The following is a 24,875-nucleotide window of genomic DNA, read 5'->3' on the forward strand; positions in this document are numbered from 1 at the left end:
ACCGCCTCAATCTGTCTACCCCCTCCACCTCCTCCAAGACTTCCGTTTCCCTGGCCCCCCCAATGCCTCATCTTCACCATGGATATCCAATCCCTCTACACCTCCATCCGCCATGACCAGGGCCTCCAAGCCCTCCGTTTCTTCCTCTCCCGACGTTCTCAACAGTATCCTTCCACTGACACACTCATTCATTTGGCTGAACTGGTTCTCACCCTCAACAATTTCTCCTTCGAATCCTCCCACTCCCTCCAGACAAAAGGGGCAGCCATAGGCACCTGTATGGGCCCCAGTCGGCTATGTAGAACATCATCCATAGTTAAACTGGTACCATTCCCCACTTTTTCCTCCGCTACATTGATGACCGCATCGGCGCCACCTCATACTCCCACGAGGAGGTTGAGCAGTTCATCAACTTCACCAACACATTCCACCCCGACCTTAAATTCACCTGGACCATCTCTGACACCTCCCTCCCCTTCCTGGACCTCCCCATCTCCATCAACAGTGCCCGACTCAGCAGATATTTTCGACAAACCCACCGATTCCCACAGCTACCTGGATTACACCTCCTCCCACCCTGCCTCCTGCAGAAATACTATCCCCTATTCCCAGTTCCTCCGCCTCTGCTGCATCTCCGGAGGACCAGTTCCACCACAGAACACACCAGATGACCTCCTTCTTTAAAGACCACAACTTCCTCCCTGATGTGGTTGAAGATGCACTCCAACACATCTCATCCATGTCCCACACCTCCGCCCTCAAACCCACCCCTCCAACCGTAACAAGGACAGATTCCCCCCGGTCCTTACCTTTCACCCCAACAACCTCCATATGCATCACATCATCCTCCGCCACCAGGGATATATTTCCCTCCCATTCTGATCCGCTATCCATTCCCTCCGTGACTACCTGGTCAGGTCCACGTCCCCCAACCCACCCTCCCGTCCTGGCACCTTCCCCTGCCACCGCAGGAATTGCAAAACCTGCGCCCACACCTTCACCCTCCCCTCCAACCAAGGCCCCAAAGCAGTCTTCCACATCCAAAGTTTTACCTGTACATCCACCAATGTAATTTATTGTATCCGTTACTCCCGATGCGGTCTCCTCTACATTGGGGAGACTGGATGCCTCCTCACAGAGCGCTTTAGGGAACATCTCCGGGACACCCGCACCAATCAACCACACCACCGCTTGTCCGAACATTTCAACTCCCCCTCGCACTCTGCCGAGGACATGGAGGTCCTGGGCTTCCTCCACCACCACTCCCTCACCACCCAACGCCTGGAGCAAGAACGCCTCATCTTCCGCCTCAGAACACTTCAACACCAGGGCATCAATGTGAACTTTACCAGTTTCACCATTTCCCCACCCCCTCCCCCCAGTTCCAACCTTCCAGCTCAGCACTATCCTCATTACCTGTCCATCTTCCTTCCCACCTATCCACTCCATCTTCCTCTCCGACCTATCATCTTTATCCTAGCTCCATCCACTTATTGCACTCTCAGCTACCTTCCCCCCAGCCCCACACCCCCTCCCATTTATCTCTCCACCCCTGAGGCTCTCAGCTTCATTCCTGATGAAGGGCTTCTGCCTGAAACGGCAATTTTCCTGTTCCTCAGATGCTGCCTGACCTGCTGTGCTTTTCCAGCACCACTCTAATCTTGCCTCTGTGGGATCTGCATCGCACTCTCTCCGAGGTCAATTTACCTCTTAAGGGACAATACGCAGATCTGAATGCAGTACTGAAAGTAGTTTAGAGTTGCATTCTTGTTGTAATGCAACTTTCAACACCTTGCGCTCAAACCCTGAAACAAAGACTGATATTGTTTTAATTTTTAGTTACTTCTTGCACTCCAAGTAATTTTTGGTGATTTCCTTTGGCTGTTCCACAATTCCTACCTTATCATTGTGTTGAGTGTTTGATCCTCTTTCAGGTCCAAAGTGGATGACATCTCAATGTCACCCACATGGAACTCCATCTGCTCACACTGATTTTCCCACTTACTTAATCTGTCAACGTTTACTGAGCTCCCAGGTTTTTTTAAAGTTAATATAGAATAATTTAATTCACACATCCTTTATGAGCAAGACCTAGTATAATCAAAGATCAGAATTAACAAGAGCACAAAGGGTAGCCTGTTCCCCAATCTGTTGTGGAGTGAGACACAACAGCCACTGCACCACCAGCCACAGGAAGGGATGGACACACTGCAGGATGAGTGCATCTGTTAGGTCAGTTAGACAATAAGACAAAGGAGCAGAAATTAGGCCATTCAGCCCATCGAGTCTGCTCCACCATTCAATCATGGCTGATACATTTCTCAACCCCATCCTCCTGCTTTCTCCCCGTAACCCTTGATCCCCAAGAACCTCCATCTTAAATATACTGAATGATCTGGCCTCTCTCCACAGCCCTCTGAGGCACTCACCACTCTCTAGCTGAAGAAATTTCTACTTATCGCCGTTCTATAAAGGTCTTCCCTTTACTCCAAGGTACGCCCTCGGGTTCTAGTCTTTCTAACCAATGGAAAGATCTTCCCAACATCAACTCTGTCCAGGTCAATTAGTATTCTGCATATTTCAAAATTATATCTCCCTCCCCCCCCATGTAGTTTCAATTATATCTTTCGAAATCAAATTAATTCTCCAGTCTATGATAAGACATTTGGACACTCTAGCAAAACATCTTCATAACTCAGCAGTGTGGTTTTAGAACCTGCATTTATACAGTAAACAAAGGTTTAGATAGAGCAGAGGGGAACTCCAGAGCTTAGGCCTCAGACAGCTGAAGTCATAGGTATTAACTGTGGGATGAAGACATTGGACAATGGACAGAAGACCCAAAGTAAAGAAAGATACCACCCCTTGAGAGATGCTAGAGCTGGAGGATGTAGAGATAGACAAGAGGGAGGTCACTGAACATTGGCCAGAATTTAAAATTTGAGGCACTCTTGGAACAAGTCATCTGAAGTCCAAGAATCAAAATAAAACTCTGTGTAGATCTGGATATGAGCAGAGCATTAGATCAGTTCAGGTTTATGGAATATGAAGAGGTAGGACACTGACCAGAAGAGATTTGGAATAATCTAGATTGGCGTTAACAAATCTTCAGCAAGGGAAAGAGGAGAACATCTGAAGAGAAGCAATCAGGTGTTGAGTTGAAATGAAGTCTCATCTCTCACCTTCATCACATTGAAGAGCACCTCCTGTCCAAGACTGTCCTGTCCTTTAAAGAAGTCATGCTCTGGGTAAGTCCGTGCAATGTCTCTCCGGATTAACTTCTCACAGGGAGAGGTCATCTTCAGCAGTTCGGAATACTGATTTTTCACTGGCATATCAGTCGCGTTGCAGAGCAATTGCCAGACAATTCCCCGGAAATGATGGGGAATTCCTTTTCGTATAAGCTCCTGAAAAGAAACAAGATTTTTTTCATCCTCTTATTCAAATTTTTCTTCTGCTGTCTGAAAAGGCTAACTTGCGCTGGGCTAGTAGTTCATGTGCTGTAAAAGCCCTGTTGCTCCTAGTCAAGGTAACTAGGTCATTCAGACACCAAAAAGAAAAATCAGTGAATCCACCACATTGAGCATCACAGTTAAAACCATCAGAACGAGGAGTAGAGGTGGGCAATTCAGCCTGAACCTGCTCTGCTCTTGGATTATGATCATGGCTGATCTCCACTTTCCTACCTGCTCTCCATGACCCATCATCCCACTGCTAATTGAAAATCTGTCTACCACCTCCCTAAACTTATTCAATGTTTTATGACACTGCACAATGTGGGATAGTTAATTCCACTGATTCATAACGCTTTGAGAAAGCAATTTCTCAACTATGTTTGCAATTTGTTACCACTTATCCTAAAATTAGAACCTCTATTCTGGATTGTTCTGTAAGAGGAACTGTCAATTCCTTTTAACATCCTATATCCCTCAATTAGATCACCTCTCATTCATCTCAACTCCAGAGAGTAAAGGGGTCAATCTCTCTCTGTAAGACTAATACTGTTTGGGTAAACTGCAGGAATGGGTAATGTGTGCCAGGATGATGATGATGATGATGATGATTAAAAGCTGTGACCTGTCTAATGCACATTGGTAAATATAGATGCCAACTACTGCTGTACTGCAGGTAGTGTGCTATAGCTGACAGTCTACAATTCCAGCATTATATGAAAATCTTACAAAGAAATAATTCCCTTCTCTGATGCTCATCCTACATGGTTATCCACAAATTCAGAATTCCTCTCAAAAACAAAAGGTGAAAGCAAACCATTGTCTGCACTGGAACACAGATGTCAGATTCCCAGATATTCTGTTTAAAAGGGATTTCTTTTTTCTCTTTCTTGTTAACTTGCTACATTGCTTCATTTAACAATCAATTTCCCCATACTTTGACTTTGGCAGGGAGTAGGGTTGGGACAATCAGATTTTCTTCCCATAGAGACATTGACGAACCAAATGGGTTCCATAACAATTGACAACGGTTTCATTACTGAGACTAGCTTTTCACTTATTCAATTAAAATTCCCCCAGCTGCCATAATGGGATTTTTTTTAGATTAGATTAGATTACAGTGTGGAAACAGGCCCTTCGGCCCAACAAGTCCACACCGACCCGTCGAAGCGCAACCCACCCATACCCCTACATTTACCCCTTACCTAACACTACGGGCAATTTAGCATGGCCAATTCACCTGACCTGCACATCTTTGGACTGTGGGAGGAAACCGGAGCACCCGGAGGAAACCCACGCAGACACGGGGAGGACGTGCAAACTCCACACAGTCAGTCGCCTGAGGCGGGAATTGAACCCGGGTCTCTGGCGCTGTGAGGCAGCAGTGCTAACCACTGTGCCACCGTGCCGTCCACAAACCCACATTCCCAGAGCATCAGGAATTGCTAACCAATGATATTATCAGTCTGTCACATTCACATCCCAGTATAAGAGGAGATGGATATCTGGATTAAAAAAAAAGTTTGAAAAAAAGAGTTACAGATTCCCATCCATGCAGTAAATAGCAGACTTTCAGCTTAGCCTGATATTAAGGAACACACATCAGGAATTAGCACATTAGATTAGATTACTTAGAGTGTGGAAATGGGCCTTTTGGCCCAACAAGTCCACACTAACCCACCAAAGCGCAACCCACCCAGACCCATTCCCCTACATTTACACCTTCACCAAGACTACGGGCAATTTAGCATGGCCAATTCACCTAACCTGCACATTTTTGGACTGTGGGAGGAAACCGGAGCACCCAGAGGAAACCCACGCAGACACGGGGAGAACGTGCAAACTCCCCACAGTCAGTCGCCTCAGGCTAGAGTTGAACCCAGGTCTCTGGCGCTGTGAGGCAGCAGTGCTATAACCACTGTGCCGCCCATAATTAGTACACCTTCATCTATTAGATGTCATTTCTTCCCATTCACTGGGGGGGGGGGGGATGTATTTAAGTGCTCAGCTCAAGAACTTCCTCAGATTTTGGATACCAATCTGACAATTGTTTGTCAGATTAATTTTACCAGCAAACTAAATATTCTCAGGTTCTTTGCTTAAACAGAGAACACATTTTTCACTCAAATAAAGACCATGCTTACCGTAAGGACCAGCTAAACCAAAAAGGAATGCAAAGTCTTTCTTTCTGTGTGTCTGATGTCAGTAAGTATTTTTGTCACCATGGTAACTGCTTTTAGAAAAAGTTGTTGAAGTCTAGCTTTGGAGTTAACTTTTTTTTGGATGTACATGAGTAGGTTTTATGAGTGAACAAGACAACTGAACTCCAGTTTAGCTGAGGAGATGTTTTTAAACTGAACGGAAACACTCAATACTCAGAAAGAGATTTCATTTTAGTTTTACTTTGAATTTTGTGCAGTTCTGCAAAAACCTTTTAGTGAAGATGGTTATGCAAACCAGTGCTCCTGAGAAAGGGAAAGTTACAGTGAAAAGAAATATAGATTACCTTAAAAGCTAGTGAGTGACCAGAGTTGTTATCACAAAACCCTAACGGAGGTTAGATAAAGCAGGTTTTGTATAAACTCTGGTCTGTAGCAGTTCCAGGAAGAAACAATCTGCAGCTCCAGTCTATGTTGAAGTCCCATGACTTAAACCTACGGTGGTATTAAAAGGCAGAGTCTGATACAAGTGGCGTTTTTGTACCAGGCACTTGCCTTAAGCATTATACTAAAGACGTAATTTTTCTTTTCAATTTCTACAAGGTGTGTTCTGGGATCAATGGGATTATACTTTAACTGTGTGTTAAAACTCTTGGATCCTTTTTAAATCAATTGATAGCTTGGTTTAATCGATTTTCATTTCGCTTAATAATAATGGTATTTTATTATAACATTTTGTGCTTATGTTTTGATGAGGGAGCACTTAGTTAAAACTAAAACAAATCAAAACGTGATCTATCAAGCTAGGTTTCAATCTGGAATCCGACTTGACAACTAATAACATCAGCTGGGATCAGAACACCATCTTTAATTATTTCATGCAATGACATGGAATAGACTGACATTTGTAATTTTGTGAACAGTCACACCCGAATTGGAAGTTGTGTTGAGATGGAATCAGGCCTAAAGCACAATAGGAGGAATTTTTAAAAATCATTGGCAGGCTCTTCCGGATGACAGAAAAACCCAAATGTGCGAAAGCCATAAACATGAACCATAATTACTTAGAATCGAATGGAAGCTAATTAGCTTGACAGGACTGAAAGGAAATGACCAATTATAAGTGGTATTATGCAGGAATGAGAGTTGCAGTTAAAATCAGATCAGCCATGATCTTACCGAAGGGTAGAGCAGGATTGAAGGGCTTCATGGCCCACTTTGGTTCAGTGTTTGTTCATGGGATAGATGTGTCAGTGGCTAGATCAGCATTTCTTGCCCACCCAGTTTGCCTTCAAGGTGTATGCAGTGAGCTGCTCTGCTTGAAGGGCTGACGACCATATGCTGCAAATGCACCCACAGTGCTATCAGGGAGGGAGCTCCAGGATTTGGACCCAGTAATTGTGAAAGAATAACAAATGTCCAAGTCATGATAGTGTATGGCTTGCAGCAGGTAGTGTTCCCTTGTTCTTGTAGAGGTTGAGAATTTCTAAGGTGTTTGTTGGAATGAATCTTGCTGAGTTCTTGGACTGCATCTTGCAAATGTCACACACTGCTGTCACTCGACATCAGTGACTGAGGGAACGAATGTTGAATGTGGACCAATCAATCAATCAGGGCTTGCATTATCTTGGATAAGACTGAGCTTTGATCATCAAGCAAGGCCTCTCGTTTTAGCTGATTGGCCATGTAATATCGGAGACCATCTGCCAGCCTCCCTGTGTAACTCACCCTCAGCAGTTTCTCTTTCTTTTTACGCACGTCTTCCCACTCATTGATGAGGCGGCCCCACAGGATCCAGGTGTCCTCCTCCAAGTGGCTCAAGTTGCTCGAAGCCGACGAGCTCGATACGAGGGAGCCGCTGCTGTTCCGCCGCGATCCATTCACAGATCGTAACGACTTACTGTCAGCCTCCAGCAACCTAGTGGAAGTCAGAGAGACATTTGTAGTAGGAATCCGGACTTTTGATGGGATAAGAGAGCTTGGTAAAATATAGAGAACGTGTCAATGATTACCTCACTACAGAACCAGGCACAGCAGTCTCAACGGTTACTCCCTTCAATGAGAATGTTGTAACGCTCTAACAGCAATTAAGGCAACCACAATAATGTGAGATATAAATATTGACACCTACTGACATACCCACTCAAACATACCCCCAGACAAAATCTTTGCATAGCTTCAGTCAACCCATTTCAACCTTTGTGGCTCACTATGATGCATTGCACTATATTGTTAGAGCCAAGGTTTGGGGGGGGGAGGGGGGGGGGGGAGGGGTGTTGGCTGAAGGAGGTGACTGTAGATACCACCCACACAGCTGCATTGCCACTGACATCGCATCAAAGCAGGAGGGCACCATCAGTGTTGCCTCATCTCCTGAATTAATTTGGAACCTGGCCTTCACAGCCTTTTTTTGAAAAAAATTTCCCACTCCAATACCTCGTCTACCCTGCTCCCACCGCTCACCATGTCCAAGGACGAAGGAGCAAGGAACGGAATGGGAGGGAGACAGTGGCTGCATTGCAAGAGCAGAGACAAAGCGCAGGAGCAGGGTGTCAAATGGCACAAGAACAGTGAGATTTTCTTAAATGCCAGTGGCACTGGCTCCAGGGCCACATCCATCAATTTACTGATGCTTATTCCCCAAAAGTAGCACACTTTGGAAGGAGAAACAAGACAACAATACAAACTAACTGGTAAAGGGACCCCCTTGTATTAGAAGAACAGTAACAGGACAGTTAAAAGACAATCCATCGGAATCAGCATAATTTTATGAATCATGTATGACTAATTTGCGAGAGCTCTTCAAAGACCCATCAAACTGAATAATGGGGATCCTGTAGTTATAGTATATCTAGCCTTTGTTAAGATGTTTAACAAAAAAGGTTAATACATAAGTTAAGATCACGTGGGGTTGGGATAACATGTTAGGTTGGATAGAGGATTGGCTAACCAACACTAGGCAGAGCCTTGGGATAAATGGGTAAACTGTAACTAGAGGGGTACCAGAAAGTTCAGTCTTCAGGCCTTACTATTTACAAACTATATTAACAACTTGGAAGCAGGTACAGAATGTACTGAAACCAAATTTGCAGCGGTCACTAAAATAGGTCAGAAAGTAAATTACAATAAAAAGAAAGAAGAAATTTACAAATGGATATGGTTAGGTTAGTCAAATAGATCAAAATTTGAGAGATAGAGTTTAATATGGATAAGTGTGAGGTGACACATTTTGGGCAGAAGAATAGAATGGTAAGTTATCTAAATGGAGTTAAATTTTAAAAGTCAATGTTTTGTACTGAGTGTTCACTTATCAATTGTAACACAGTAAGCAACATGGACAGATGGTCATTCACACTCAGGATCACCTCGGGTCAGGACACAGATTGGTTCCTTTAATTGTAATATTTGTATAGAACATCTCAGAAACACACAAGACCATACATAGAACTAAGTAGCAGCCCCTCAATAAAGTCAACCCCTCAAGCCCACTCTGCTATTCAATGAGATTGTGGTAACCTTCCAAATGAACACTTTTCTGCACTATCCCCGTACCACTTCAAGGTTTGCCAGATGTGAAAACCAACAATCTCACTCCTGAACATACTCAGCGACGAAGCCTCCACAGCTCTGGGTGGAGAGAATTATCCAATGCGGTCGAAGAAATGCTTATTCAGTTTCAAAAAGCTGCCTAACTCTGACCCATGGCCTTTCCACATCTACTCAGTCGTTCCCTTTAAGGATTTAAGCTTCTATTAAAATTATCTCATTCTTCTAAACTCCTCAGAATACAGGCCCTAGCTGCCTCAACTCTCCTGAGAGCACTGTCCCACCCTGCACCAATGACTCGATGAAAAGTACATCTTTCCCACAACAAGGGGCACGCGATGCTTCAGATGCTGTCTCACCAGTCTTCAATACAACTGAAACATGGCAACTTTGTTCCTGCACTCAGGAACTGCATCCCCAGGGCCTAGGGGTGAGCACAAGCAAGAGTTTTTACAGACATGCCAAATTTCCTTAGCCTCCTGAAGTCTTAGAGGCATTGTTGTGTTTCTTGACCAGTGCTTCAACGTGGGTGAACCAGGACAGATTGTACATAGAGCATAGAAAATCACAGCGCAGGACAGGCCCTTTGGCCCTCGATGTTGCACCAATCCAAGCCCACCTAACCTACACTAGCCCACTATCCTCCATATGCCTATCCAATGCCCGTTTAAGTGCCCATAAAGAGGGAGAGTCCCCCACTGCTACTGGCAGGGCATTCCATGAACTTACGACTCGTTGAGTAAAGAATCTACCCCTAACATCTGTCCTATACCAACCACCCCTGAATTTAAAGCTATGCCCCCTCGTAATAGCTGACTCCATATGTGGAAAAAGGTTCTCACTGTCAACCCTATCTAAACCCTTAATCATCTTGTACACCTCTATCAAGTCACCCCTAAACCTTCTTTTCTCCAATGAAAACAGCCCCAAGTGCCTCAGCCTTTCCCCATACGATCTTCCGACCATACCAGACAACATCCTGGTAAACCTCCTCTGCACCCGTTCCAGTGCCTCCACATCCTTCCTATAGTATGGCGACCAAAACTGCACACAATACTCCAGATGCAGCCGCACCAGAGTCTTATACAACTGCAACATGACCTCAGGACTCCGGAACTCAATTCCTCTACCAATAAAAGCCAGTACGCCATATGCCTTCTTCACCGCACTATTTACCTGGGTGGAAACTTTCAGAGATCTTTGTACATGGACACCAAGATCCCTCTGCTCATCCACACTACCAAGTAGTCTACCATTAGCCCAGTAATCCATCTTTTTATTACTCTTACCAAAGTGAATCACCTCACACTTACCTACATTGAACTCCATTTGCCACCTTTCTGCCCAGCTCTGCAGCTTATCTATATCCCGCTGTAACCTGCCACATCCTTCCTCACTGTCTACAACTCCTCCGACTTTCGTATCATCCGCAAACTTGCTCACCCAACCTTCAAGCCCCTCCTCCAGGTCATTTATAAAAATGACAAACAGCAATGGTCCCAAAACAGATCCTTGCGGAACACCGCTAGTAACTGCACTCCAAGATGAACCTTTACCATCAACTACTACCCTCTGTCTCCTTCCAGCCAGCCAATTCCTAATCCAAACCTCCAACTCACCCTCAATGCCATACCTCCGTATTTTTTGCAGAAGCCTATCATGGGGAACCTTATCAAATGCCTTACTAAAATCCATATACACCACATCTACCGCTTTACTCTCGTCCACCTCCTTAGTCACCTTCTCAAAGAATTCAATAAGGTTTGTGAGGCACGACCTGCCCTTCACAAAACCATGCTGACTATCCTTGATCACATTATTCCTATCCAGATGTTCATAAATCCTATCCCTTACAATTCTCTCTAAGACTTTGCCCACAACAGAAGTGAGACTCACCGGCCTATAGTTACTCGGGTTATCCCTTCTCCCCTTCTTGAACAAGGGAACCACATTTGCTATCCTCCAGTCTTCTGACACTATTCCTATAGACAACAACGACATAAAAATCAAGGCCAATGACTCTGCAATCTCCTCCCTTGCTTCCCTGAGGATCCTAGGATAAATGCCATCAGGCCCAGGGGACTTCTCTATTTTCACCCTTTCCAGAATTTCCAACACCTCTTCTCTACATATCTCAAAGCCGTCCATTCTAATTAATTGTGACTCAGTATTCACATCGGCAACAATGTCCTGTTCCTGAGTGAATACTGACGAAAAGTATTCATTCAGTGTCTCCCCAATATCTTCAGCCTCCAAACGCTACTTCCCACTACTATCCTTGACTGGACCTATTCCTACCCTAGTCATTCTTTTATTCCTGACATACCTATAGAAAGCCTTTGGGTTTTCCCTAATCCTACTAACTAAGGACTTTCATGTCCCCTCCTTGCTGCTCTTAGCTCTCTCTTCAGATCCTTCCTGGCTACTTTATAACTCTCAATCGCCTCAATTGAACCTTCACACCTCACCTTTACATAGGCCGCCCTCTTCCCTTTAACAAGGGATTCCAATTCCTTATTAAACCACGGCTCCCTCACACGACCCTTTCCTCCCTGCCTGATAGGTACGTACTTATCTAGGACACTCAATAGTTGCTCCTTGAACAAGCTCCACATATCAATTACACCCTTGCCTTGACGCCTACTTTTCCAATCCACGCATCCTAAGTCATGCCTCACCGCATCATAATTTCCCTGCCCCCAGCTATAACTCTTGCCCTGTAGTGCACACTTATCCCTCTCCATCACTAGAGTAAAAGTCACTGAATTGTGGTCACTGTCCCCAAAGTGCTTACCTACCTCTAATTCTAACACCTGGCCTGGTTCGTTACCCAGAACCAAATCCAGTATGGCCTCACCTTTTGTTGGCCTATCTACATATTGTGTCAGGAAACCCTCCTGCACACATTGTTCAAACACCGACCCATCTAACGTACTCGAGCTATAGCTTTCCCAATCAATATCAGGAAAGTTAAAGTCCCCCGTAACAACCACCCTATTACATTCACTCTTCTCCTGAATCATCTTCGCAATCCTTTCTTCTACATCTCTACGACTATTAGGAGGCCTGTAGAAAACTCCTAACAGGGTGACCTCACCTTTCCTATTCCTAACCACAGCCCAAACTACCTCAGATGGCGAGTCTTCATCCATCGTCCTTTCCACCGCTGTAATACTATCTTTGACAAGCAATGCCACACCTCCCCCTCTTTTACCCCCACCTCTGACCCTACTAAAACATTTAAACCCTGGAACCTGCAACAGCCAATCCTGTCCCTGTTCTACCCATGTCTCCGTAATAGCCACAACATCGAAATCCCAAGTACCAACCCACGCTGCGAGTTCACCTATCTTATTTCGTATACTTCTTGCATTGAAGTGTACACACTTCAAGCCACTTTCCTGTTTACAGGCACCCTCCTTTGAGATTGATGCCATGTTCCTAACCTCCCTACACTCCAGGTCCTGCACCCTAAAGCCACAGTCTAGGTTCCCATGCCCCTGCAGAGTTCGTTTCAACCCCCCCCCAAGGATATTGGTGCCCCTCAGGTTCAGGTACTGGTACCCTTCAGGTTGTGGGTGATCATCACTGCTAGGAACTGGATGCTCCACTGATGTATGTAGCGGCATAGCCTCCACCTTGCTTCCTGAAGTCAATGATCAGTACTTTATTTTGCCGGCTTTGAAGGGGAGATTGTTTTGTTATCTTTACACTACGCCACCAAACACTCGCTCTCCTCGATACTGGTCTCATATTGTTTGAGATTTGGCCAACAATGATGTCACCAGTAAACTTGTACATGAAGTCAGGACTGGAGGAGCTGCTGTTGCCTATTCTCATTAATCACTGCCCATAGCTCAGGAAGTTGAGGATGCAGTTGCATAAGTTGGAGCAGAGACCTAGGTCACTGAGCTTGGAGATTAATTTGGTTGGAAGTAGAGTGTTGAAAGAGGATCTGTAGTTAATAATTAGGTATCCTTGTCACCCAGATGTTCCAGGGATGGGTGGTGGGCCATGGAGACGGTGTCGGTCATGGACCTGTTGCAACAGTAGGCAAAATGAAAGGGATCAGGGCAGGTTGGGAAGCTGCACTGATAGGGGCCATGACCAAGCTCTCCAAGCACTTTGTAACAATGGAGGTCAGAGCCACTGGGCAGTAATTGTTAAGGCAAGCTGCAGTATTTTCTTTGGTACAGGAATGAAGGTGGTTTTGTTGAAGCAGGTGGGGACTTCAGATTGTAGTTTTGAGAAGGTAAGATGTCAGTATATACCCTCGCCAGCTGGTACATGCAGATATGAATGCAAGGTCATGAACCCCATCCAGGCCAGTCACTTTCTGTGGGTTCATTCACAAAAGGGCTGATCTGACTGAGGAACAGGTGCATCAAAGGCTGTTGGGGCAGATGACACTGTTTCACTGATCTTCAGTTCAAAATGACCATAAGATGCATTTAGCATATTAGGGAGGGAATGCATTTGTGTCCGCTATTCTGCTCTGCTTCACTTTATAGCCTGTTATACAGTGTAGGGTTTGCCACAAACAGCAGGTATCCATGTGGCCGGTTTGAATCTCGAGCTGAGTCCAGTATTGCCTCTTGGCATTGTTAGTGGCCTTACAGAGGTGGTATCTGGATTTCCTGTTAAGGTCAGAGTTGTCTGACTTTGTTGGACTGACAGGTCTGTTTACGTGCTGTATGACTATCACTACTTTAATTGTAACTACATCAATTGTCCATCGTCAGTTATGATAAAGATTGGAATAGAATCTGGTAACCTTACTGGTTTGGCCTATAAGGCTCTGAACTGCCCTCTGTCTCATGAGACAGTCAGTTCACTGACCTTCGTGCCCACATTCCACTGAAGAATAAAGAATTTTGTTGATGTTTGGTTAGATAAAGATACTTTAATTTCAAATACTTTAAAAACAAAAGCAGCTCAGTCAAAACCTGTTCCACTGTCTGTCTACAGAGGTGTTCTGGTGCTGTAAAATGCTCAGTTGAGTAGAGGAACAGATTTCATGAGCATAGAGCAACAGGTAAAAACATTTGCTCATTTTGGTAAGAAAGCATACGGTATTTTGGCTTTCATCAACAGGGGGATCGAGTTTAAGAGCCGCGAGGTTTCGCTGCAGCTCTACAAGTCCCTGGTGAGGCCACACTTGGAATACTGCGTCCAGTTCTGGTCGTCCTACTATAGGAAAGAGACAGAGGCTTTAGAGAGGGTACAAAGAAGGTTGACCAGGATGCTGCCTGGACTGGAGGGCTTGCCTTATGAAGAAAGCTTGAATAAGCTTGGACTTTTCTCTCTGGAGAGAAGGAGGAAGAGAGTTGTGAATGCATGGAAAGTGTTGCCAGCGGTGGTGGTGGAAGCAAACTGCTGGACATACACATGGATAGCAGGGAGTTGAGGGGTACGGAGGTTAAATTAGTTTATTTTACGTTAGAAAAGTACAGCACAGGTTTAATCCTCTGTTCTAAATGTGAGGAGGTCACTGCATATCTCACTGACCATCAATTCTCCATCCATCTCCCAAAAATACCACCTTCTATGTAGCCTCTAATCAAAATATTTGTTAATATTAACCAATCGTGCATACATTTCACCAGTGCAACCACACCTCTCTCTCTGCCTGCATGTTTCTCACCTATATTTTCTGTGCTTGAACAGAAAAAGGCTGTAGTACCTGTCAAATAAGCCTGATCACACTTGTCAATTCTCCAATTGTCATGCAAGCTATTGACAGGAGCCAGTTCTCCTGCAAAGTAGCAATTATTTTCCATAAAACAATGGAAGACATTCATATTTTATTTTTGCTTTCTATCTTAAAGTCCCTGATGTTTTATTATTGGAAAGTGACTTTGAATGTTTCAAATTGATGGAAAGTAATTCCTGCCCCTTAGTGAACCATAACATGAATGGCACACAATGATGTGATAGCAGAGGTCATGACTGCAGGTCGTGGGGCAACCACCTTTACTGGTATGTTCAGCTTCCAGGAAGCATGCCAAAAATTATAAACAGGGAAGATACTTCACATAAGATACTTCACCAAAGCATATAGTATTGACCACAAGAGTAAGCAAAGCAGCTAGCATGGCCAGGAAATGAACCCCCAAATACAGGCCTCCATAAAGCAATCAGATCACACTTTATTCCATGCTTTCCAGTCAACAGCTTGACTAAAATGAAGACTCAAGCGACATACTTGACCAAGTATTTAGCACAGTTTGAGTTCAGGTTAAATGACAGTATTAAACTAGCTCATATGACAGTATCATCATGTTGTGTACTGTTGCTGATGCTGATCCACACCTGTTTTGCTCCTCCAACTTTGCTAGAAGTTCCAGCTCATCTGGACTGAGGTTATCGGAAGAGGAAGAGTCAGGACTGACCGCAGGACTCGCCATGGGAACAAGGCTTTGCAGCGTTAGGGTCTTCATCCATCAGAAGATAACACACAGATTGGCAGCAAAATCTATATGATCTGGGAGAGAAGGAGATACCTCAACATGAACATAGTTAACCTGCAGTTTTACAAGGGTCAAGCAGTTTGCACCAAATCAAAAGAGATGTAAATCATACCAAAATTACTTTAATTAATAGGCTTCTTGAAAAGACTAGGCAAATACATAACATTGGCATGTGTTACACAGTGTTATCCTCAGAATGACATTCATTCAATTTGACGTTGCAAAACACTGCCAACCTGTGCAAGACAAGGTCTCTCAAGCAGCAATGAGTTCACAGTCAGACTGTATTTTTGTATCGATTGAAGTTTAACTTTTGTGACTCAGTTCCTCAATTTTTTCTTGAGTGCTGATCACGAGGGTTCCCAGGTATCAACAACAAACATCATCAAATGATCCAATTCCCAAGGACTCCCCACCCTACACCATGCGAAGTGAACTATTTTAACGCTTGTGGTTTTCTTGGAATAAAGAGCTGAGTATTTTTTCAGCACCTATCATTCACAAAACCTACAGCCTCTGTTTTCAGGTAACATTGATGCAGCTCAGTCAAAGTGTATAAACAGGCCAGGCATTATTCATTAACTGTTACACTGATGCTTCAATGAGATATTTTTAAGCTCTTTCTTTGCCCAGTTAATACAAGAGCAGGTCAGAGGCTGGAACTTCTGCAGAGAACAACTCATCTCCTGTCAGTCGATTATCCAGAAGCACAAGTCAAGAGTACGATAGAAAAATTGCCCATTTGCTGTACGAGTGCAGCTCCAAATCAAGGAACTTGACATCATTCAGAACAAAGCAGTCGCTTCTTCAGCTGCTATCCACTAAAGCACAGTGCAGCAGTGCACACCATCTATAAAGAAACAGTATAGCAATTCATCAGGACAGCTCAAGACTTTTATCACCTCGAAGGGCAAGGATAACACATGCATAGGAATACCCCTCAGATCAGAAGATATAGGAGAACTAGGCCAATCAGCCCATCGCGTCTGCTCTGTCATTCAAGATCATGGCTGATCTGGTATTCCTCAACTAAAAACTTTCCTGCCATACTCTTGATTCCCCTACGCATTAAAAATCTGCACCTTAATCTTGTATTCACTTAACCCAGCCTCTGCAGTCCTCTACGGTAAGGAATTCCACAGATTCAGTAAACGCAGGGGGAAAAACAAGTCCTCCTAATCAGATTTAAATGGCTAATTCCTTACTCTGAAATTACACACGGTGTTTCCTCTTGTGGATGAGCCTCAGAACAATCTCATCAATTTCCCCCTAACAATTCTGAATGTTTCAATAAAGTTGCCTCTCATCCTTCTAAACTACAATGAATACCAGTCCAACCTACTCCTCTCTCCTCACAGAAAAAAAATCACACGAGACTTGTAACCAACTGAGGGAAATTCCTCTGGGCTGCCTCCATTGCCAGTATACCTTTGCTTAGATAAGTGGATGAATTGTGTTCGCAAATTCCCCAACAAACCAAACACCATTCCTGAAACTTGAAACTACTGTTCTTTTACTGTCACCAAGTCAAAATCCTGCAACTTTAACAACAAGGTGTCCTTATCCCAAGGACAGCAGCAGGGCAAGAGGTTTCTCACCACCAACTTCCCCAGAGTCATTAGGGACGGGACGGGCAATAAATACTTGGCTAGCCACATGGAATAACTGTGATAATCAAAATCCCAACAGCACGGAGAGGGGCCATTCAGCCCATCAAGTCTGCACTGACCCTGACCCAGATCTAGCTCCACCCCCCACCCTACTCCCATAACCCCACATTTACCATGGCTAACCCACATAACTTGCACATTCCTGGACACTACATGGCAATTTAGTGTAGCCAATCCACCCAACCTGTACATATTTGGGCTACGATAAGAAACTGGATCACCCAAGGAAAGCCCATGCAGACACAGGCAGAACATGCCAACTCCACAGAGTCACCCAAGACTCAAATTGAAACTGAGTCCCTGGTGCCGAGGCTGCAGTGCTAACCCCTGAATTACTGTGTTACTCTCAGGAATGAAATTTTCTCATTTACACTTTTAACTCTTTTACGGGTGGCACGGTGGCACAGTGGTTAGCACTGCTGCCTCACAGCGCCAGAGACCCGGGTTCAGTTCCTGCCTCAGGCGCCTCTCTGTGTGGAGTTTGCACGTTCTCCCCGTGTCTGCGTGGGTTTCCTCCGGGTGCTCCGGTTTCCTCCCATGGTCCAAAGATGTGCAGGTTAGGTGAATTGGCCATGGGAAATTGCCCGTAGTGTTAGGTAAGGGGTAGATGTAGGGTTGTGGGTGGGTTGCGCTTCGGCGGGGCGGTGTGGACTTGTTGGGCCGAAGGGCCTGTTTCCACACTAAGTAATCTAATCTAATCTAAACTCCATTTACCTGGAAAGCTGCATACACAAAACAAGCAGCCAATGTGGATCAAACACAGCATATTTATAAAATGGGCTTGAATGAGTATGTTATGCATCTCATGTTAAACTGATAAAAAGGAAGGTAGCAACTTAAAAGACCACAACAGCAAACTGTGGATTTACAGCAGAGACACCCAAGGAGCTTGTAACTACACAGTTAACCACACCATTAAAAGAGGGGCTTAGCAAAGGGGAACAAGTAATACCTGTTTCCTAACATAGGCAATGGTTAACAAAGCCATTCCCTTACAAAACAGTTGCAGTCCATAGTAGAAATGAAATTTGGCAAAAAACTAGGAACTATGGAGCAGCAAGGGGATCTTGGTGTTTGTGAACAGAAATCACAAAGTTACAGCATGGGGAAATAAACCTATCAGAATGGTTAATAGAATATTGGCACATGAAGTGATGAATCACTACATACAGCCATGACAGATCCTGTTAGAAATACTGCATTTTGTGGTTTGTGTTGACCCCATGTTACAAAGAATTGACACGAAGATTCAACCGATAATAATGGGTCAAATTTTGGAAACAGTTAGGATAATAGGTTTAATCCAATCACTCAGAGGGTGGAGTTGTAAAACGATTACCTTTGGGCAGTCAGTGCAGAACAAGAGGGTATAGTATTAAATTACATATCAAGAGTGAAATGGGAGTGTGGAGGTAGAAAAGAGATGGAGGAGAAAGAGAAAGGACAAACAAAAATCCAATCAGCAAAATGGTTAACATGGTTTCTCTCCACAGATGCTGCCAGATCTCAGTTTCTTTCGAGTGACTGGCTGTGTGGAGTTTGCGCATTCTCCCTGTGTCTGCTTGTGTTTCTGCCGGGTGCTCTTGCTTCCTCCCACCGTCCATACATGTGCAGGTTAGGTGGATTGGCCATCCTTGAATGCCCTGTAGTGTCAAGGGATGTACAGGCTTGGTAAAAATGCCTTGCGGGATTATGGGATGTGAGGTGGGTCGCTCTTTCGAGGGTCAGTGCAGAGTTGATTGGCTGAAAGGCCTCTTTCTGCACTCGCGATTCTATGATACAATGCTTCTATGAAACCAAATGCGTGGGAAGGAGACATAACCAAGAGACTTTCTGACGACTGCATATTATTCCCAAGACAGTGTTTCAAACAAATTAAATATTCACACTTCAATATTTCACCAGTTAGCTCAGAAAGCAATATAGTTTGTACATTGAAAGCAAGGCCACAGAGGTGACTGCATTGCTCACAGGGACATGTTGTATCACAGTGACTGCACAAGACATGGGGCTGAGTTCAATAGAGCAGAGCTTTAGGTGCATGTTCGGTTAATAACACCAACCCACCTCCCACTTTTTTTCTGGTGCTTTATATTGAATGTTCTCTGGCAGTACATCAGATTAATGACAGTGTGAAGCCTGGAACAGTGTGTCCCTTTCAGCTGTTTTGAAAGAATGCGATGCGTGATCCACAGTGCAGAGCAACTGGGAAACTGGTTCAAGATCAAAGCCAGCTCCAGGATTCAGGGTGATGGAACATAAGTATGCACATTTATATGGTGCCATTCACAAACACCAGACATCACAAAGCACATGGCAGATAAGGAAGTACAGTCCCTTTTGTAACGTGGGAAAGGTGAAAGTAGATGAGCTGAGTGAGTATCTTTAACTTCAAGACTGCATTTGACAAGATGTGGCATTGAGGTGGTCAAAGAAACCTGGAGTCAATAGTGATGGTAACATAGCAGGTATAGTCAGTAAGTTTGCAGATGACACCAAAATTGGAGATGTAGAGGATAGCGAAGAAGATTCCCTCAGAGTACAATGGGATCTTGATCAGATGGGCCAATGGCCCAAGGAGTGACAGATGGAGTTTAATTTAGATAAATGGGAGGTGCTGCATTTTGGAAAGGTAAATCAGAGCAGGACTTCATGGCAAGGTCCTGGAGAGTGTTGCTGAACAAAGAGATCTTGGAGTGTAGTAGGTTCATAGCTCCTTGAAAGTGGAGTCGCAGGTAGATAGGATAGTGGCAGTGTTTGGTATGCTTTCCTTTATTGGTCAGAGTATTGAGTACAGGAGTTGGGAGGTTATGGTTTGGTTGTATAGGACATTGGTTAGGCCACTTTTGGAATATTGTGTGCAATTCTGGTCTCCCTCCTATCGGCAGAATGTTGCAAAACCTGAAAGGGTTCAGACAAGATTTACAAGGATAAAAACAAATTACTGCAGATGCTGGAATCTGAAACCAAAAGAGAAAATGCTGGAAAATCTCAGCAGGTCTGGCAGCATCTGTAAGGAGAGAAAAGAGCTGATGTTTCAAGTCTATGACAAAATATATGGGGGATGGGGAGGAGGGGTGGAGCAGAGGCAAAATGGAAAACAGGGGAGAAGGTTAGCAAAGGGGAAAGAGGAGAGAAAAAGGTGATGAGAGAATGGGAAGCAAGACAATCAAGAAATAAGAGGTACAGAAGTGAAAAAAATATTTTAAAAAGATGATAAATAAAATAAATGAAATAAAATTACAGAGCAGAATGAAAACAGAGGGGTCGAGATGAGATAATTATCTGAAGTTGTTGAATTCAGTGTTGTGACTGGCAGGCTGTAACGTGCCTAGTTGGAAGATGAGATGCTGTCCATCCAGTTTGCATTGAGCTTCACTGGAACATTGCAGCAGGCCAAGGACAGACATGTGGGTATGGGAGCAGGATTGGGTGTTGAAGTGGCAAGGCACGGGAAGGTCCGGGACCTGATTGTGTACAGACTGGAGGTGCTCAGCAAAGAGATCACCCAGTCGGCGTGTTGTCGATTTACAAGGATGTTGCCAGGGTTGGAGGATTTGAGCTATAGCCGGAAGCTGATTAGGCTTGGAGCATCAGAGGCTGAGGGGTGACCTTATAGAGTTTTATTATATCATGAGGGGCATGGATAGGGTAAATAGGCAAGGTCCTTTCCCTGGGTTGGGGGGGTCCTGAACTAGAGGGCATAGGTTTAGGATGAGAGGGAACAAATTTAAGAGAGACCTAAGAGGCAACGTTTTCACACAGAGGATGGTACGATTACAGAATGAGCTGCCAGAGGAAGTGGTGGAGGCTGGTAGAATTGCAACATTTAAAAGGCATTTGGATGGGTACATGAATAGGACGGGTTTAGAGGGATGTAGGCCAAGTGCTGGCAAATGGGACTAGATTTGGGTTGGGATATCTGGTTGGCATGGACCAAAGGGTCCATCTCCATGACTTTGCTGCTTTGAGTCATACCTGGTACAAAGAAAATGACTGCAGTTGTTGGAAGTGAATCTCTGTAGGAGTTGCTCAGAGTAGTGTCTAAGAGAGAGGCAGACAGACAGACAGAGAGGCAGACAGACAGACAGAGAGGCAGACAGACAGAGAGGCAGACAGACAGAGAGGCAGAATCTAACCATCTCCCCTTGACATTCAATGGCACAGCATCACCTAAATCATCTACTTCCTCAAGGTTACCACTGGCTAGCCAAATCAATACTGAAGCTACAAAAGCAAGTCAAAGGCTAGGAAGTCTGATGGGAATAATGCATCTTCTGACTCCCCAAAGCCCATCATCCACAAGGCACCAGTCAGCAGTGTGGTGAAATACTCTCCACTTGTTTGAATGGGTGCAGCTTTAAACAGCTGGCATTATTCAAGAACCCTGTTAATTAGCAACTCTTCCACCATCTTGAATATACGCTGTCCATCAGCAGCAATGTGTACCACCTGAAAGGTGCACTTGAGCAACTCACCAAGGCCCTAGCAATCTCCAACCTTTACCACCTAGAAGACCAATGGTAGCAGAGGCATGGGAACACCAGCATGTGCAGTTTCCCCTCCAGATGACTCCACATCCTAATCTGGAATTATATTCCTTCACAGTCACTGGGGCAAAATCCTGAAACTTCCTCCTTAACAGCACGGTAGAAATTCCTCCCTCTCAAAGACTGCAGTGGTTTGAGAAGCTCACACCCATCTGTTTCAGGGTAATTCGGGAAGGGTAACAAATACTGGCTGAGTCAGTGATGCCCATATCCCATCAACAAAAAAGAAAAATAACAGCTATATGTGTGCATAGAAGTATGGATATTACCACAAAGTGACTGAAGGATAAATATCAATCAGGACATCAGGGAAAAGTATTGTACTTGCTTTGAAATAATGTCATAGGACTTTTATGACATTATACAAAAATCAATGATTTGGATGAGAATGTACAAGGCACAGAGTCATAGAGATGTACAGCATGGAAACAGACCCTTCGCTCCAACCCGTCCATGCTGACCAGATATCCCAACCCAATCTAGTCCCACCTGCCAGCACCTGGCCCACATCCCTGCAGACACTTCCTATTCATTTCTCCATCCAGATGCCTCTTAAATGTTGTAATTGTACCAGCCTCCACCACTTCATCTGGCAGCTCATTCCATACACATACCACCCTCTGTGTGAAAAAGTTGCCCCTTAGGTCTCTTTTATATCTTTCCCCTCTCACCCTAAACCTCTAGTTTTGGGCTCCCTCATCCCAGGGAGCCCAAAACTTCATCTATTTATCCTATCCATGTCCCTCATGATTTTATAAACCTCCATAAGGTCACCCCTCCACCTCCAAACGCTCCAGGGAAAACAGCCCCAGCCTGCATGATTAATAAGTTTGCTGATGACTGTAAAATAGGTGGTATCGTGGACAGTGAGGAAGGTTATCAGAAATTGCAACAGGATCTTGATCAGCTGGGGAAGTGGGCCAAGAAATGGCAAATGAAGTTTGATATAGATAAGTGTGAGGTCTTGTATTTTGGAAAGTCAAATCAAGGTAGGAGCTTCATGGTGAATGATGGGGCCTTAAGGAGTGCAGTGGAACAGAGGGACCTTGCAGTTCAGGTGCACGGTTCTCTGAAAGTGGAGTCCCAGGTAGACAGGGCAGTGAAGAAAGCTTTTGACACACTGGCCTTCATCAGTCAGGGCACTGAGTATAGAAGTTGGGAGGTTATGTTACAGCTGTACAAGACGATGAGGAGGTTGCACTTGGAGTACTGTGTTCACTTTTGGTCAGCTTCCTATAGGAAGGGTATTATTAGACTGGAAAGGAGTGCAGAAGAAATTAACAAGAATGTTGCCAGGTCTCACAGGTCTGAGTTATCGGGAAAGATTGGACAAACTAGGACATTTTTTCTTTAGAGCATGAGAGACTCAGAGGGATCTTATCAAGGTGTATAAAATCATGAGAGGTATGGACAGGGTGAATGCACTCAGTCTTTTTCCCAGGGTTGGGGAATTGAGGACTAGAGGGCATCAGTTTAAGGTTAGAGGGGAAAGAATAAAAGGGAACCTGAGGGGCAAAGTTTTTACACGGAGGGTGGTACAGATATAGAGTGAGCTGCCAGCAGATATGGTTGAGGCGGGTACGTTAACATTTAAAAGGCATTTGGACAAATACATGGATATGAAAGGATTAGAAGGGTATGGGGCAAGTGCAGGGAAATAGGGTTGGCATGAATGGACATCTTGGTCAGCGTGGCCCAGTTTGTGCCAAAGGGCCTGTCTCTGTGCTGTAAGACGCTATGACTGTACCTTGGCAGGTTTGAGCTCATCTCATTGGCAGGAGTGGGACACAGTAGCATATACAACCTTTCTGACAGGGCAGGATGGAGGGGTACACATTATTAGGCTTTGAAATGCAGTGTTGGGAAGGTGGAAGCAGACTTAATGTAGCTTTCAAACAGATTTCTTGATAGACACTAAAGAGAGAAAGTACAGTGATATGCAGTGAGTAGCACTGATCAAATTAGTGCTGGGAAATGCCAGCATAGAGCTGTTCCATAGATTGGACTCCTGCAACTTACTAGAATTTGCTGAATGCAGTAATGAGACTCAATTGCTTAAATTGTTGCCTTTGGGATCTAGAATATTAGCTGTACTTATATTTAGCAAGTTGTTAAAAGGGCACTTACGCTTGCAGGAGAGTCTAACTTTCTTCAGCGAATTTAATGGATTGTAACATGCAAATTTAGCAAACTCTTAATCTTACCATTATGTTTAAGGGCAAGATGATTTGAGAGAGACAGACACAAAATGGCAGAGCAGCATAAAGCTATAATCAAGTAATACAGAGATTCACAGATTGGGGCTTCTCCATATTTCCGATTGAAATGCACGATGATAATGGCACGTGCAGAAACTTGCCTTTTTTTATTCACTCATGGGATGTGAGTATTGCTAGCCAGGCCAGCTTTTATTGCTCATCTCAAATTACCTAAAGGTACCTAAAGAGTGAACCACATTGCTGAGAATCTGGTGTCATATGTAGGCCAAACCAGGTACAGTTGGCAGACTTCCTTCCCTGAAAAACATAAGTGAAGCAGATGGGATTTTTATAACCACTGCTGATTGTTGTGGAGTTACCACAAGACTAGTTTTTATTCCAGAATTTTAAAATCAAATTTCATCACTTGCCATTCAAACCCATGACCACAGATCATTAGACTGGAGCTCTGGATGATCAGTCTAGTAACATTTACCAGCGCACCATGGCATAGCCACATCTTGGTTTGCTAGCAAAATTGGGCAAATTATCAAACTAAAGAATGGAAACAAAGTTAAGATTTTTGTAAAGAAATCTCCCAAATTTCACACGCTGTATTTCGAAAGTACTCAATTGACTGTAAAGCACTTTGAGAAGTCTGACGGATACAACATAATATTTCCATTATTTCAACTCATGTAGTGTCTGACCCAATAACTTCCCAACTTGCTTCGCAAAGAAGAGATATATAAAAAAATGGTGATGCCTCTGGCTGCAACAGATTTGATTTGAGCAGCACGGTGGCTCAGTAGTTAGCACTGCTGCCTCAC

General features: G+C 44.3%; 1 protein-coding gene across 14 annotated transcripts in view; it reads right to left on the reverse strand.

Moving 5' to 3' along the window:
• Positions 1 to 24,875, reverse strand: part of LOC140467942 (EVI5-like protein) — a 340,764-nt gene that overhangs the window by 185,072 nt on the left and 130,817 nt on the right. For 12 of the 14 annotated variants that reach the window (XM_072564014.1, XM_072564018.1, XM_072564024.1 and 9 more), the window contains 3 exons: positions 15,470 to 15,641; positions 7,340 to 7,529; positions 3,183 to 3,407 (listed from right to left, as the gene is read on the reverse strand). In XM_072564014.1, coding sequence (XP_072420115.1) covers positions 3,183 to 3,407; positions 7,340 to 7,529; positions 15,470 to 15,597 — 543 coding nt within the window. In that variant the 5' untranslated portion in view covers positions 15,598 to 15,641. Of the gene's footprint in view, positions 1 to 3,182; positions 3,408 to 7,339; positions 7,530 to 15,469; positions 15,642 to 24,276; positions 24,364 to 24,875 lie in introns of all 14 variants that reach the window. The other 2 variants (XM_072564017.1, XM_072564019.1) reach the window with 1 other exon arrangement.

Source organism: Chiloscyllium punctatum, chromosome 46 (assembly GCF_047496795.1).
Source record: "Chiloscyllium punctatum isolate Juve2018m chromosome 46, sChiPun1.3, whole genome shotgun sequence".
Lineage (NCBI taxonomy): Eukaryota > Metazoa > Chordata > Chondrichthyes > Orectolobiformes > Hemiscylliidae > Chiloscyllium > Chiloscyllium punctatum.